The 16136-nt window shown below is 45.4% G+C and overlaps 1 protein-coding gene and 1 long non-coding RNA gene across 2 annotated transcripts; one reads left to right on the plus strand and one right to left on the minus strand.

The window, feature by feature from the left end:
• The first annotated feature begins 2531 nt into the window (after window positions 1–2531).
• On the plus strand, window positions 2532–3463 carry LOC120711689. The gene is made up of 2 exons (XR_005690422.1): window positions 2532–3040; window positions 3134–3463. It is a non-coding gene; the product is annotated as an uncharacterized LOC120711689 (long non-coding RNA).
• Window positions 3464–13440: 9977 nt separating this feature from the next.
• LOC120711691 (putative F-box/LRR-repeat protein 9) lies at window positions 13441–15775 on the minus strand. Its single transcript, XM_039997300.1, has 3 exons — window positions 15626–15775; window positions 15180–15538; window positions 13441–13826 (listed from the first exon to the last, which is right to left on the minus strand). The coding sequence occupies exons 2-3, from the start codon at window positions 15532–15534 to the stop codon at window positions 13702–13704; spliced, it is 480 nt and encodes a 159-aa protein (XP_039853234.1). The 5' UTR covers window positions 15535–15538; window positions 15626–15775; the 3' UTR covers window positions 13441–13701.
• Between the last annotated feature and the right edge of the window lie 361 nt (window positions 15776–16136).

Raw genomic sequence — 16136 nt, forward strand, 5'->3', positions numbered from 1 at the left:
TCAAGCTTTTTTTATCATCCTTTGAAAATGGATCAGGAGGTACACCATTGATTTGTTGATAAAGAGATACCACATATTACGGCGAGCCATTATTGTGCAGTTGGCGGGAGGGGGCAAAAGGTAGCGTTGTATGGCCACAAATTTTATTGCGTTGCCATATGTTCAACTTTCGTTGTAGGTTAACACCTATTACAATATTAACTTATGTTGTTGCATTAAGATGATTGTTTTGCCATGCTAAACTAGTGTGTAATATTTCAAAAAAAGTTATTATTGCCATAAGTGAAGTAGCGTTGCAATATATGAATATTATTACCAAATTTTCTAACTATTGCAACGTTTTTTATTCATTCTCATGGTGAATAGAGAGGATAAGAGTTGCTCTAGTGTAGTGGTAAAGGTTTGTAATCCTTTAGATCCAAGGTTCAAAGCCAACTAATAGCAACTTTATATTTTTTAGTTATAATTATTTTTTTGTTTGTCACAAAAATATATCTTTGCAAGAGTACTTTATCGCCACGATCATGTTTGTGGCAATTGCTACCACTTGTTGTTCCAGTATTAACATAAAAAGTGTGTGGAATACTCTCTAATGCGACGCTATAGTGTGTTGCAATTAAAATAATAATGTGGTATCTGTTGTTTCCATGTGTCTAGGCGTGGCCTTGACCACATGCTTTGGCGTGGGGAGAGGTAAGGGGGTTTATTTTACCTCAGTTCAAAAATTCGCTCTCATGGGGAGTAGAATTCATGCCACAAGAGCTCCTAGCCACTAGGCTAGAGGCCAATCTAGCTTGTAAGGTTGTGGTAGAGGGGGAGTGGACTGTAAGATTGTGGAATCTAGCGGAGTTTGATTGTGTGAAAGCTCGCACCAAAGGTTAGTTTCACGATTGCATTGTGTGAAAGCTCGCACCAAAGGTTATTTTCATAATTGTGGAAGCTACAATCCACAATCTAAAGCTGAAATAAACAAGACCTAATTATCTGGGTTAGGTGCATATGAGAGATGCACACTTGCTAGGTCAAGTCTTCGAAGGAAGCTATCACAAAGTTTTGAAAAGTCTATAGAAAATGATTTAAGTATCTGGGTTAGGTGCTTATGTGGTGTAGACTTGTGATTTCCGAGTCTTCCAAGGAACCTATCACAAAGGTTTTTAGAAGTCCAACTGAACACATTACAAGTTGCTATCGAAAAAATTGTATACATGTGGGTTAGGTGCTTGCTACTCCCTGATCCGTCCTTAAAAATTAAGTCATTCTAGAAATTTTAGGATAAATTAAGAAAAAGATAAAATGATATTATTTGCCCATATTTATTAGTCATATTTGGCACTAATTGATTCTTGCCTACCCATGCACATACTAAATTTGATAAGATGACATTTTTTGGGACAAAATTTTAATTCTAGGATGACTTATTTTTTGGGATGGGGGAGTACTTAGTATATTTAGAATTGCGAGGTCCAAGTTTTGTAAGGAAGGTATCACAAGGTTTTTAAGTATGACAAAGATGCTACCTGCTCTTGGAATAAAACACTAAAAGTTGTGATGAGGTACGCCGGTTGATTGAGTTCGTCGAGGTGTACTACAGAGCCTTGAGAAAAGGAAGGAAAACTTACTATATATTTGACACTGATAAAAGTCGTCTCTGTTAAAGTACACAACGGAATCCGGCCCGGCCCGGCCCGCACATGGCTCGTGGGTATAGCGGGCCAGGCAGGTTTTCGTTGCGAATTCTCGGTTTTATTTTTTCTGTCGATAAAGTAGCGTTAAATTCACTTCATACAGGCATACACAAAAATGTAAAATTCTTCACCGTATGCTTTTGCTGTGAGTTAACAGACATTTTAACAGCCACTAGAATGTTCTCTTTCTTTTATTTCCTTGCACCCGTTACCTTCTCTTCCTCCATATGATTTCCCTTTGCTCTGCTCGGTCATCCATTTTGTATGGTCATGCAAGAAAGCAAGCAATTACTACCTCTGTTTTTAACTAAAAAGGTTGTCCTAAACATTAACAAAAGAAAAAACAGAACTCTACGCAATACGAAATTTACTCTAATTTAGTCAGAACCTTACACAATTCGAAATTAACACGAAGTTAGTTTAGGACTTGTGCTCATCCTTCCGAACCTAGACTCTGGAATGCAAACAGATTCCTTGTCCCCTTGCCGGCCTTTGCCGTCGTTGTGACCAGTTCGTCGCCACAGTTGCACGTCTTGAGTGAGTGGGAATTTGCGGCCAGTTTTGGCCCGGTTAGTACATTTGAGCACTGAACGGCCCAGTGGTTGTTGCATCTAAGTGACCTGCAGAACACGATGGTCCCAGAAGTCGGAAATAATGGGCCGTGCTAGCCACAGGTTGGCTAGAGGCTGTGCAGTTCGAGAGCAGCTCAAATCATCATCATCTGGACTCAAATCGCTTCATCGTCGTGTGCGGCCCATGGGCCAGCTCCCGTGAATGGCCGGGCTTCACTGGCTTGCTTGCCAACTTTAGGCAACAAGCATATATGTAGATGTGACGAGTGCCTACCTCTCGCTCGTCTTTCCCCACTCTACATTACTTCGAGGCGACCGGCGGGCGATTCTCGATCCCGGCCCGTTCCTGCCGATTCCTCCCCTCTGGTGCCCTCATCGGCATCGGAGGGTGTGGAATCGGCAAGGAATCGTGGCCGGTTGTCCATACCTTCTATCTATAGCTTGTAGTTACTAGCTTAATAGGTTAGGGTTAGAGTTCCTCATGGCAATTTGGTCGTTTGGGGATTTTGGTTCCTTGCCGGCGGCGGGTCTCTGGCGCAGGGTGAGGAGGATCTCCCTCCGATGCAGCGTCATCCTAATTAATGCTGCAGTTGGGAGGTTCATCTTCCTCCTAGATGGAGACGAAGAGGAAGGCGTCATGGACGTCGATCTTTCCTCTGCTCCGTCTCGGAGGTACCCTTCTCCTGGTGGCTTTGGGCTTATGCCACTGGTGTTTTTGTCCCTCCTGAGCATCTTCGGCAGCTGCGCTTGTGGCGTCGCGACTGCTGGAGCGGCTTCTGTGAGGTTTGTCTACTCCTACCTTGAGAAATCGGGTTGGTGTTCCTGTACCACTGCTTCTGATGGTTTCTTTTCTCTTCTGGGACTCTCGTCGTCCAGCGAGCCGGGGTTGTTGGTGATTGAGACGCCAGATCCCTTGTTCACCGGCGAGATGATGGCCTTTGGTCATCTCGATTGGCATGTTCGTTCAGTGATCAAAAGGCATGTCGGTCTCCCTGATGTGCTGCTTATGGTGCCGCTAAAATTATCTGCTGTTCTTCGTCGGTATGGCGGTCGGCTTCACGGGCGGCAGCTTCGATCGTCGGCGACGAGGCAGACCGGGAGTATCTTGCAAGGGCGTGGATGTATTTTGTATTTCTTTCAGAGTTGCCTTTGTAAGTTTGGAAATGTAAGCTACCAGAAATTTAAGTGAATATAATCCCGGTTTCTCAAAAAAAAAGCATATATGTAGATGGGTGTTCTTTCCTCGAGCTACAGTAAATCGCAGGCGACTCGCAAGCAATTTCTGATTTCCGGTGCCGATTCCGTCGGTCCCTCCTCGTCTCCGGAGGCCGTTCTGGCGCTGGAGATGGGGAGGAATTGTGGAATCGGAGCCCGTTGTATATACCCTGTTTTCTTAGCTTCTCTCTTTGTGTGCTAGGGTTAGGGTTGGAGTGTATCCTCCATGGCTTCCAGGCAGTAGTTTGTGTCCGGGGTGGTTGGTGCTTGACGGTGCTTCATGGGCGTACGGAGCATGAAGCTGGCGTTTTTATGCAGAGGTTTGATTTCGACGAGGTTCATTTCTTCGTTTTCTTGTGCGTCAGTCTTCAATTTCTCTGTGAGCTTCCTGTCGCCGGGTGTGCCCGTTTTGTCCGTGGCATCGTTGGCTTGGCAACCATCGACATGTCTTCTGGTGTTTGGAAGATTCTTTTGTCCCTCCGAGGTAGGGCTGTTCGTGGCTGCCTTGTGAGGTTAGTATCCCCTGTGGGTTTGTTGTTCCAACCCGAGAAATCGAGTTGGTTCTTTGTTCCCACCTGTTTTGGTGGTCCAGTTCCCCTTCTGGGCACCTCGTCGTCCGGCGATTCGGGGCTTCTGGCAGTTCTTGAGGCGTCAGATTCCTCATCGTCTGGCGATGCGATGGCCGACGGCCATCTTGTTCAGCCGGGTCGTTCAGCGTCAACAAGGAACGTCGGAAGCAATGTGCTGCTCAAGACGGCATCAAAAAACTGTGTTTCTTCGCCAGTGAGGAGGTCGGCTTCAAGCTACATGCTCCAGCCGCCGGTGGCGAGCAAGTCCGGGAGATGCTTACGAGGACTAGAGTGTAATTTCTTTATCTTTCAGGGATGTCTTTGTAAGCTGTGGGCTGTAATCACCAAAACATATGAATAAAATTTAGTCCCGGTTTCTCAAAAAAAAAGCACATATGTAGATCCATGAGAACATCTCCGGTGTTATCAGCCATTATGTGTTATCGTGTTATAAACTTTAATTACATTTAAATTTATGCATGAAAAAATTGAAAAATATATGAATGGATAGACCACGTAAACACCTACCATCATGCAAAGTTTGAGGTTGAACAAAAAATTATGCAAAAAGAAACAAAAAAGAGAAACTTGCACTTATATAGTTGCGGGTTCAACTGTTCGTCTCAAACCCATAACCCACTACTATTTATAGGCTGATTTTTTTTATCATCGCACAAATTTCAGTTGCATCTTAAATTTTGCATGAAGGTAGATGTTTGCATGCTTAATTTATTTATATTTTTGTTAAAATTTTAGATGTATAAATTTAACTATAATTAAAATCCGTAATACGGTAACATCCAAATGGCATGTAACACTGGCTATATTCTCGTAGATCCATATTGCTCGAAGTTTTGAAGGTCTACGTAGGGTTCACGACAAATTGAATAGTGGCGCGTGTCGTACATTAATCATGTCTGCTGGCTGGACATTAATCATGTCTGCTGGCTGGTCATCGTGTCTGGTTCACGCCCAGAAACAATCAAACCGAGGGTCTGTTTAGTTTATTTTGCAAAATAATTTTGCAAAGGAATTTTGATCATTTGAAGTACTAAATGAAGTCTATTTGTAAAAATTTTTACATAGATGAGTTGTAAATCGCGAGACGAATCTAATGATGCTAATTAATCCATGATTAGTTAATAATTAGCGGATGGTTACTGTAGCATCACTGTTGCAAATCATGGATTAAGTAGACTCATTAGAATCGTCTCGCGATTTACAGCCCATCCATGTAAAAAGTTTTGTAGATAGACTTCATTTAGTACTTTAAATTAGCAAAATTCATTTTCACTTTAATGCGTTTACGACTTTTTTGCGTTTACATGTAAGAACTAAACAGTGTAGTTGAGCTTGCTTGCCTCGTGTACAGGAGTGCGTCTGTGTCTCGCCATGAAATCGAGGACAGGAGACATGGCCCAGTCTACGTGCTTTGGCTGCTCCTCGTGTTTCTCGCCTCCTTCGCCCCTCCGCCGAAGGCATATCCTATGTCCCCGTCTGACGCCTTCTCTCCGCCTGTAGGAACACGACCATTCACATAGTGCTGGGTGGCGGGTGGACTTCCGCTTCCATAGAGGCAATCGGACAGGCCGAGCGGCGCGGTGCGCCAGTGAGACGCGGTGGCGCAAGAGGAACATGGTGCCGTGGCACGGTCTGCGAAGGGCAGCGGCTTCCGTTTCGCCGGTGGTCCATGCCGACCGAGGGTGAAGGCCTTCAGCCATTATTCAGGCTATTTTTTCCGACTCCACTTCTCCGCTTCCCCATCCTCGCTCCTACAGTGCTGCCTTCTTTGGCAGTGCCAGTCTGCCCGATGCTGTCAACACAGTGGCCACACTCCTATCCACAACCAGCACTATCGAGCCTCCTCTGCACTCTCCAATTCATATCTCATGCGGTCGTCGAGTGCCATCAGATTGGCAGCACTATCTGTTCATGACTATACGACAAGGGAGCCTAATTTCTCTGTCTTTGGGCTGCTCAAGGTTCCGACAAGTTGTCACTATTGTCCGTTGGTTTACGTATATTGGCTGATTGTGCTACGCTAAGAACTGTAGCAACTTTGATTATTAATTAAAAGTATTAAATAAAATCAGTTTGCAAAATTAACTCCACAACTCTTGCGCTACTTTGCGAGACGAATCTAATGAGGCCTTTGACCGCATAATTAGAGGATGGTTACTATAGTATAACTGTAGCTAATCATGGATTAATTGCCGTCATTAGATTCGTCGCGAAAAGTTGCATCCATCCGTGAATAGTTTTTGCAACTGTTCATCAGCACAAGTAACCAAACGGGGCCCAAGTTCTTGCCGAATAAGCTAACTGAATCTTTACTTGTGCAAATGCCAAGTGCCTAACAGATTTGCTAATATTGATGCTCCATTTTCTGCACTTTATATAGTTCTTAGGCACTTTCCCTTCTCTGGTTGAACCTGTGAGTTTTTAGTATTTTTGTAAGTCAGGTAGTACTGAAATCCAAACTGCATGAATGACTCAATTCAGGGATGGCGGAGCAAGCAAATGAAATATCAAAATCCAAATCCCATATTTATGTTAACAGGCTATATGAAATATTTCTGTCATGCTATAATATAGCTGATTACATTGTTATATGTCCACCATTATTCATATGATTTCTTCCTACATTTCTTTCCTACCATTGAGAAACTTTCCCTACCATTAATTTAATTGCCTAAACATAGTATTTTTACCTTGAAAAATAGCAAAATGAGGAGTATTTGCTCGATCTCCAATTTATTCTTATTCAAGAAAGTTGCATCCAAAAGGCAAAAAATCAGGGATGATTATTTGCTCAGGAGGTTTCAGTTCAATGCCCCGCAATACTCTATATTCTGTATATGTATACCTCACAAATCAGAAGCGTTGTGGTTCACACAACGTTATAATTTTTTTTGAACGAACAAGCACAGACTGTGATTATTTCTATTAATAAAGAAGGGTACACGGACGAGAAACCACGAAAGGTTCCTCTAAATGAGACAAAAAACACAGGAAAAAAAACTGTACAAAGGGCGGCTCAGGCCAGCCACTATCCACCAACGAAACTCGCCAGGTGTCTGGCTCCCGTGATTCCCCCACGCCCTTGCTTCCTCCTTAATTTTGCCCAGCAGCGCTAAAGTCGAAGCCTCGCGTCGGTCCAAGGTTCTTGCGTTCCTTTCCTTCCAAATCTCCCAATTTACCAGCAGTAGGAGTGATTTAATAGCCTTTTTCGGTACGTTCCGAAGCTTTCCCATGAAGTGCCACCACTCAGTGACCGAATGCGTGATGCCCCACAAACTTGGGTGCAGCTGTTGACAGTGCAACAACTCAGCGATTAGACTCCATACTCGTTTTGTAAAACGACACGTGACAACAAGTAGGTGATGTGCCGTTTCTGGTTCAATGCAACATAGGGAGCACACGTTGTTTCTCAGCCAGCCCCTGGTCGCCAACCGGTCGGACATCCAAACTCTATTCTCGATAATGAGCCACGTGAAGAATTTGCACTTTGGCGGCGCCCACGGTTTCCAAATCAGCAGGTGCAGGTCCGTTTTGACTGATCCAAGGAATTGCGCCCGATATGCTGAGGCTGCAGTGTACTCTCCATTGGCTATCCACTTCCACCTGATTGTGTCCTCCGTGTCCGGATTAAGGCTGGTCTCCCTGAAGGCCAACTTGAGTTTTACGAATTGCTATAGATGGTGCAGGCTAAAGTTTGGGCCAACCGTGATATCCCGGATCCACTGGTTGTCTGGCAAGGCTTCATGCAACTTCCTATTCTTCCTTCTGGACATGGAGTAAAGATCCAGCGCAATGTCCCTTGGGCGGCGGGCGGCCACCCACGCTGATTCCCAGAAGTAAATTTTCTGGCCGTCCCCAATCCGAATTTCAGTGGAGGCCATAAAGAGTAATTTGTCAGTCTCACTACACGGCATGCCCATACCGACCCAAGGCTTCTCAAACATCATCCACTCCTGCCATAACTAGCGTAAGCGTAGCGCTCGAGCAAATCTCTCTAGATCTAGTAGACCAGCCCCTCCCATCTTCGTCAGTCTTGCGACTATGGGCCAATTGATCTTGCATTTTCCCCCGGTGAGGTTTTCATCCCCCGCCCAAATAAACTTTTTCAGAGCCTATCAAGGGATTCCAGGACCTCCTTCGTGATGTTTAAGGCCGTTAGAAGGTAGATGGGTTGCGAGGAGAGGACCGATTTCGTGAGAGTAGCACGGCCTGCTTGCGAAATGTTACGACCCCGCCACCCAGGCAGCCGGCTTGCAGCTTTATCGACCAGCGGTTGGAAGTCAACTTTCCGCAGGCGCCTAATAGACAGCGGTAGCCCAAGGTACTTGATCGGGAAAGTCGCCCGAACCGCTTTGAAGTCCGCAAGGACATCGTCAAGGTCAATTCCCTCACAATGAATTGGGGCGATCGAGGACTTGTGGACATTCGTGTGTAGCCCCATAACTTGCCCGAAGAGGTTCAAAAGGTGGCCCAGGACTCAAACCTCCTACTTGACGGGTTGTAGGAAAATAACGGCGTTGTCCGCATATAAGGAAACCCGTAGTCTTGCACGGTTCCTTGCGACCCTCGTGAGGACACCAGCCTCAGTGGCTAGGCTGAGTAGATGTTGCAGGGGGTTAATTGCAAGAATGAACAGCAGGGGTGAGAGTGGATCTCCCTGGCACAGGCCTCGACCGTGAGTGATGTGCTGTCCTAGAATACCGTTAAGTAGGACCTGCGATGACGCCGTTGAGAAGCTAGCGGCAATCCAGTTCCTCCATCTAGCCGGGAAACCCATATGCTGCAAAAGGGAAAGGATGTATTCCTAGTGTACCGAGTTGAAGGCCTTCGAAATGTCAAGCTTTAAGAGTAGCATTGGGGTCTTGCTTCTGTCGAATCGCCTTGCCATATTCCACACATACATGAAATTATCATGGATGCTGCGACCTCTTATAAAGGCGCTCTGGCTCTTAGAGATGATCTGTTGCATTGCCGGAGCTAGCCTCAGTGCCAAGATCTTTGCCAGTAGCTTCGTGATGCTATGAATCAGGCTGATCGGCCTATAGTCTCCAATTTTTCTGCCCCCTCCTTAGGAAGTAGCACGATGTTCGCCGTGTTGAGAAGGTCGAAATTCAAGCAACGAAGGTCATGGAAAGTGTTTAGCGCCGTTACAAGATCGCCGCTAATGATTTCCCAGCAGGATTTGAAGAAGTTCGCGGTGAACCCGTCTGGCCCAGGCGTCTTTCCAGAGGGTGTGAGGGAAACGGCCTTCAATATCTCGTCCCTGGTGAACGGGGCCGCTAAGGCTTCGAGGTCATAGCGCTGAGTGTTTAGGACTTCCCAGTTGAAGTCCCTAATCTACGGTTGTGGTGGCCCCATTACCACCGCAAAGTAGTCTTGTATTATCGAAGCCTTGTCCTCGTGTGTGGTGACCCATCCCCCTTGATGTTGCCATCGTTGTATGTTGTTTTTCATGCAGCGGGCATTCACCTTTTGGTGAAAGAATTTTGTATTGGCATCCAATTCCTTTAGGTTTGTTATTCTTGATGCTTGCTTTTTCCTAGCTCTTTCAACCACTGAGATTCCCACTACCCGTCGTTTGAGGCCCCGTCTAAGTGTGAGCTCGACATCAGAAAGGGCCCTACTTTCTTGAGCAATGTCAAGTCTCTTCATTACTTCTAGTGCCATGAACAATTTCTTTTTTGCGTCCGACAGTATGGATCCATCTGCGTAGGTGCCATGCTGTACAGGAGAGTTTGTGGTGAAGGATTCGGATTGGTTGTGAATGTGGTGACGGCCTTTGCCAGACCGTTCGCACCTTGTCTAAAAATCCCGGAATTTTTGTCCAGAAATTCTCAAAACGGAATGGTCACGGCCTTCTAGGGCCCGCAAGACTGGAGAGCATTAGAGGGGAGTGGTCGGAGAGAGCCGTGGCCTGCGCTTGTAGGCCGTGCTGCTCGAATACGAGGTCCAAGCGCTCATTGCAGAACACGCGATCTAGTCCGACCAAGGTGGGCCGCCACCTTTCGTTACTCCAAGTGAACTTCCGATTCTGGAGGTGAATTTCTCTCAGCTCGCAGAAGGAAAGTGCTGCCTGAAATTGACGCATTCTATGCAAGTTTAAGTTCTGATTGTTTTTGTTCCTGGCTTGGTAGATTAGGTTGAAGTCACCCAATACAAGCCACCCGACATCCCTAACCGGTTTGGAGTTTCGCAGCTCTCGAAAAAATGCCTGTTTGCGATTGTCCTGTGCCGGGCCGTAGACTACCGTGATGGAGAAGGTAGTCCCACACTCAACGATGGATACAGTGGCTGTTACCGAGAATCGCCTGATCACAATATCACGTACACTACGGGAGACTGCTGCTTTGCCGTGTGCCAAAGCCCTATATGCACACGGCAAAGGCTTTGCCGTGTGTCGCACACGGCAAAGAGCACACGACATTCAGACGTCGGCAAAGTCTTTGCCGTGTGCCAAAACTGACCCATGGCAAAAAAAAAAGTAGAAAACCTGGGAAGTGATGTGGCGGCCGCCTTTGCCGTGTGCCTGTAGACGTGGCACACGGCAAAGTATTTTTTAGAAAAGAAAAAAAAACAGTGACAGCCGCTGCCGCCACCATGCCGGCCACCACCACCACGCCACCAGCCGCCGTCACCACCACCACGCTGCCGGCTGCCGTCACCAACACCACACCGGACAGCCAGGAGAGGAGGGGAGGGGGCGGCGCCCGCAGGATCCCACCGGCCGCCGGCCGTGGCCGGGCCGCGCCCCGTTGGCCCCGCTGGCCGCCGCCGCCCGGGACCGCGCCCCCGCCGGCCGCCGTCGCCCGGGGCCACGCTGCCGCCGGCCCAACCGGCCGCCGCTGCGCGGGACCGCGCCGCCGCCGCCCGTGGCCGGGCCGTCGTCCGGGGCCGCGCCCCCGCCGGCCGCTGCCGCCCGAGGCCGCCTAGGCCGCCGCCCGAGGCCGCCGCGCCGAGGCCGCCCGCGCGCGCATGCCGGGGGCGCACCGGCCGCCGCTGCAGGGAAGAAGGAGAGAGGCGCGCGAGAGAGGGAAGAAGATGGCCGCTGGTGGGGATGGATCCGTGGGAAGGTGTTTTAGCCAATAGGAAGCCTTCGTTTCAAAGAAATGGATTGCTGACGTGGCGAGTTGTGTTTTTTTATGATCTTATACTGTATTTTTGGATAGGCAAATGAGCTCAAATAAAAACGTGTTCAACGAGCTCTACAACTTTGGTATAGAACTTAATTACATCCGAAGCCATTTGAAATTTTTTAAATTTTCAAATTTGAAACCAGATTACTTATAATGTACTTTTGAAGTACTAAACAATCTCAAATAAAAAAGTTTTCAATTACAAAGATTTATATTTTGTTGAGTTTTATAACTTTCATATATAACTTATTTACGTCCGAGGTCATTTGAATATTTTAAAATTTATGATTTCAAATTAGATAACTTATAATAATATTTTGAAATATTAAACATTCTCAAATATAAAAGTTGACAACTACAAAGTTTTAGATTTCATCGAGCTGTACGACTTTGGTATAAACCTTTTTTTACATATGAGATCATATGAAAAAGTTTGTATTCAAATAATACATTCACTAACTCTCTCATATATAATCACACATATACTTCTTATGAGATGTTTCAATTTTGTAAACATCATAATGATAAAATTGTGCGTAATCTTCTCAACTTTTTATCACAGCATCCACGTGTGATACCATCACATCAAGACAAATCTCATGATTTTCAGACTTCATTTGCTATTTTTAGAATTTTAAAATCATTTGGACACACATTAGTGGGCGCTTTTTCTAGGACAAGATGTTAAAATTTTCTTTTTATTTCATGTGTAAGGCCTCAAATTGGACTAAATAACATGAATATAATCTTTTCGCTACTTTTATTCTATTATTTGAGTCACTTGCGGTTCAAATTTGACTTGATTAAAAAATTGCTTGAAATGCAATAAATTAGTTAAATATAGTAAAATAATTTAAAAATATGCAAAATTTTAAAATGGAGTACTAAATGTTGTATGTAGAGGGTAGAAAAAGTTTCGAGGTGGGAAGTGAAAAAAAATTATGACTTTGCCGTGTGCCAAAAATAACACACGGCAAACTATTGAGTTTGCCGTGTGCAAAAAAAATGCACACGGCAAAGTCTTTGCCGTGTGCCATTACACGGCAAAACATGGATTTTGCTGTGTGTTTTTTTTTGCCGTGCGTTTTTATTGTGGCACACGGCAAAGTATTGTGCCCGACAAAAAGCACATGGCAAAGACCTAGGCACACGGCAAACTAGTGATTTCCCGTAGTGGTAGGTCTAAATGGTCGTCATTCCAGAGTAGGAGGATGCTGCCTTTAGTGCCCTGTGCCGGCTTATGCGCATAACGGTTGTGCTTGTAGCTGCTTATGAATGCCGTGAAAGGCCCGTCGACGGATGCTAGCTAGTTTCCTAAAAACAAGCAAGGTGGCAGGGTGTTCCTTACAAGAGAGGTAAAGAACGTCCATGCGCTATCCCTTATTCTAAAATATTCTACGCCTATGAGCAGTCCCGCTGCCCCGAGTCCGACAAATATTTTTCACTATATACAAAAAGTAGGATTCACTTAGAAAAACAAAATGTGGCACATTTCAAAATAATTAACACATTGTCCGCTCCCGTGCACGTATACAAGGGCTACATCTGCGATCTGCCGCATGAGTAGCTTGAAATTCAGCATGAGCGAGGTGCTCAACTACTGTTTCTCCAACTTAGCCTAGAAGATGCAGACAATCTATATCTTGTTCTTTACGTTCTTGATTTTTGGATGGAGCTTTTAAAGTCCCGGATTGTCAGGTAGGAGAAATATGAACCAAAGAACAGAATGGTGACAATCACTCAGCTTTGCACTGCAATTGCAGCATATTGCGTATTTGCGTGGTTTCTCTGACCTCGGCCTGACGTGTTCTTGCAAGGCTCCGAAGAGAACAGACTGCGGGAGACTCTCAATGCAGGAAGAGCTTCTCTGAACTTTGCACTAGGATCTCCTCTCTTTGTCATGTACAAGTTGTAGAAGCATTTTCATTAAAACCTGGCAAGAAGTCGTTTGCAAGCGATCAATATGCTCATCAGATCCATTTCAAAAGAGCATACATACGAATACATAGTCCTTGAAATTAACACTTAATCATAAAACTCGACTAGGTAGGATTCAGATTGATAAGCACCACCATGACAAATAAAAACTAAATTCATCACTGCCAGGGTTATCCTGACCTGATGATGCAGCTCGCGGGCTCACAGCCCAGTACAGATTGTAGTCATCAGATAATTAAGCGGACATTAGGGAAGATGTCGCCATAGCTGTGATCGACGCACATCTTGATGCCAGCACACTTGGCCCGCATTGCGCCATCCATGACAACGTTGAAGCAACGAAATAGGTCAAGGGACTCCAGGTGAGGGCAGTTGTCAAGGATGGCAGCCATTGCCTTGTTGTTCAGTTCACCGCAAGAAATCTTGAGGGAGCGCAGCCTGTGCATTGTTGCGATACCATAGGCTTCATCATGGCCGAACTTGCCGTATGTTGTGAACTCTTTGTCAGCTACGAATTGCTTTAGGTTTCGGCATGCTTTGCCAACAGCCTCATAGGTTGCACGGCCACCTATACTCTCACAGGTAGAAAGGTTGAGCTCCTCAAGCAGAGGGAACTTGCTGATTGCCTCGACAAATCCTTCATTGCAGATATGGAAGCATGATATAAGGCGAAGAACCTTGAGAGATGGTGCCCTGTAAAATAGCACTTGTATATCAATTAAGGTTCAAAATTATAGATGAAAGCAAAGGTGCAGTAGTTTAAATATATTCAAATTGAAAGAATCTCTTCTGTATGAAAGAACATTCTAGGATATAAAATTCATTTGCATTTCTGATTAGGACCATCAGGAGATCTAAAACATTTCCAGTACCCACCACCACCCATATTGGCAGAAGCATTTTCCCCCGTGCAATGGACTACTAGCAACTAAGCTTACTCTACACCGACTAACCCAAGGAAGCATTTGATCCAATAAAAGAAGCAAAAAAAACATATCCCTATTAGATGACATGATACAGATTCCACTGTTTGAAATAACTGTTGAATTCAATTGTATTTTTCTGGTTAGGAAGACACATGAAACCATCCGAATGGTAAAGTGAAATGACCTTGTGTTGCCTGCGGTGTTAATTAATAACTTCAGAGAATTATATGCTGGGTGTTACTCACAAATCACAAATGATGATAAATAGGATACAGAGTGAAAACATCACCCACTAATGTAAGAAAAGCTTAGCTTGCAACCCTTATGTTTCGGAACGACAGTGTTCTATAATTTCAAACAAAGGGAATGCCAAATTTTCTCTTTAAATGCATTTCAACTAGTGCAAACCACTATTTCCGATGATTGCACTGTTTGCAATGGACAAAAATCTTGAAACATGAACCTAGAGGCCATTGACCATGATAGAACTCCTAACACAGCACCATGGACAGCATAGTACTTCTAAATAAGCAGCAAATCTCCTGCTCTGGCTGTATTCACGGCATTGGTAACACAAAAATAGTCAGATTTGCTACACTCAGTAACTCTTTGCAACTGATCCAAAGCCAGGCTAAGTCTCATTAGAACTTCACTGAAATGTGAAGAAAATCTTTATTTTCCCTCCATAAATGACCACATTTGTACGAAAGCTGGAATTGAACACAACAAATTACCAAACTCACAGCTATTCCTGAAGATTCTAGTATTTCCAACTTTCAGTATGTGTAGGGTTTAGATCTCAATAAATAATGATGCGAGTCATTGAGTGCAGGAAACAAGTCATGACTAGGGTTTAGATCTCAATAAATAAATGATGCACTCTTATTCTTTTTTATTTCCTCCACGAGTTTCCATTGCCAAAAAACCCCACGTTTGAAAAATGGTACAAGTGTTGCCATGCTTAGGGTTTAGATTTTTTTTATTCTGTACAAATAAAGATTGCAGAGAAATGCTAACTGAAACAAGCAAAAACTAGGAGATTTTTTTCCCTAGCAAGACAAATCTGTTGAGCAATAGAAAATACTACAGTTTTTTTAGGGTAGAAAATACTACAGCTTACCTGCCCCAATGTACTTGAGCAGGTCATCATCGACAAACTCCTCCCCTACGAACACCTCCAGCTGGCCGGCGGAGCGGTCCACGGCCTTCCTCGCCATGGCACGCAGGGCACCCGCATCGCTGGACCTGCACTTGTCCTTGACGACATTGTGGCTGCTCGCCGTGTCGAGGTGATTCCAGAGGGAAGAAAGCTCCTCGGCCGCGTGGAGCCACGAGCGGCACACGAGCCCGGCGCCCATCAGGATCTCGACGGGGCCGAGCCTGGCGAAGACCGACGCGATGGCGTCGAGGGGCAGCTCCGCCCAGTCCCTGGCCGGCGCCGCTTGCGCAGGCTCGGCGTCTCCCCCGGCCTCCATTGCCCTTGGCAAACAAAAAATAGATCCAGTGGTTACTGAAGAGCACAGCGCGTGCGAGAGGTTCATGGCGCAGAAGCACTCTGATCCTCACCTTCGTCGCCGCCGGCCGTCGAGGAGAAGACGAGCTCTCGGAGGTCTGCTCTGTGAATGGATCCGTCCTGCTGGGTTGGAATTTAAGGAGGCGCACCAAACCTTTGGGTCTCCTCTGGAACCCGAGTTAATGTGAAGAGTTGGACAGGTGCTTCAGCTTCACCGATCAGCGGCGACCCTGGCGTGGTGGTTTTGACCGCCGTTGTTCACTCGCACCAATGTTAGTGCGAGTTTTATAAGCACAATTATTTATTGAAAACTAAGTAACGGTATCAGATAAATTTCATAGTAATAAAACTCTCTTCACATCTTATGAAACTCCATACTCTTCTCTTTGCCATGTTAGCAAAAATGATGGTATTTAATATTATGAAATCCTTCATGAAACACTCATTGAGACTGACCTCCGTCGAGAAAAAATGTGCTCTTGAGCTGTGGCTGCAGTGATTTTATTTGTGGACACTATACCCATTCATGTGCTACAATTTCTAGTATGGAATACGTGCTCCATA

Source organism: Panicum virgatum, chromosome 6K (assembly GCF_016808335.1).
Source record: "Panicum virgatum strain AP13 chromosome 6K, P.virgatum_v5, whole genome shotgun sequence".
NCBI lineage: Eukaryota > Viridiplantae > Streptophyta > Magnoliopsida > Poales > Poaceae > Panicum > Panicum virgatum.

What these genes read in the sequence shown, in the direction of transcription:
- LOC120711691 (XM_039997300.1), bottom strand. Translation starts at nt 15,534, where the DNA reads ATGGAGGCCGGGGGAGACGCCGAGCCTGCGCAAGCGGCGCCGGCCAGG. An exon ending in GCTCAAGTACATTGGGGCAG is followed by an intron (nt 13,827 to 15,179) that starts GTAAGCTGTAGT and finishes GCTATTTTACAG; the next exon opens with GGCACCATCTCTCAAGGTTC.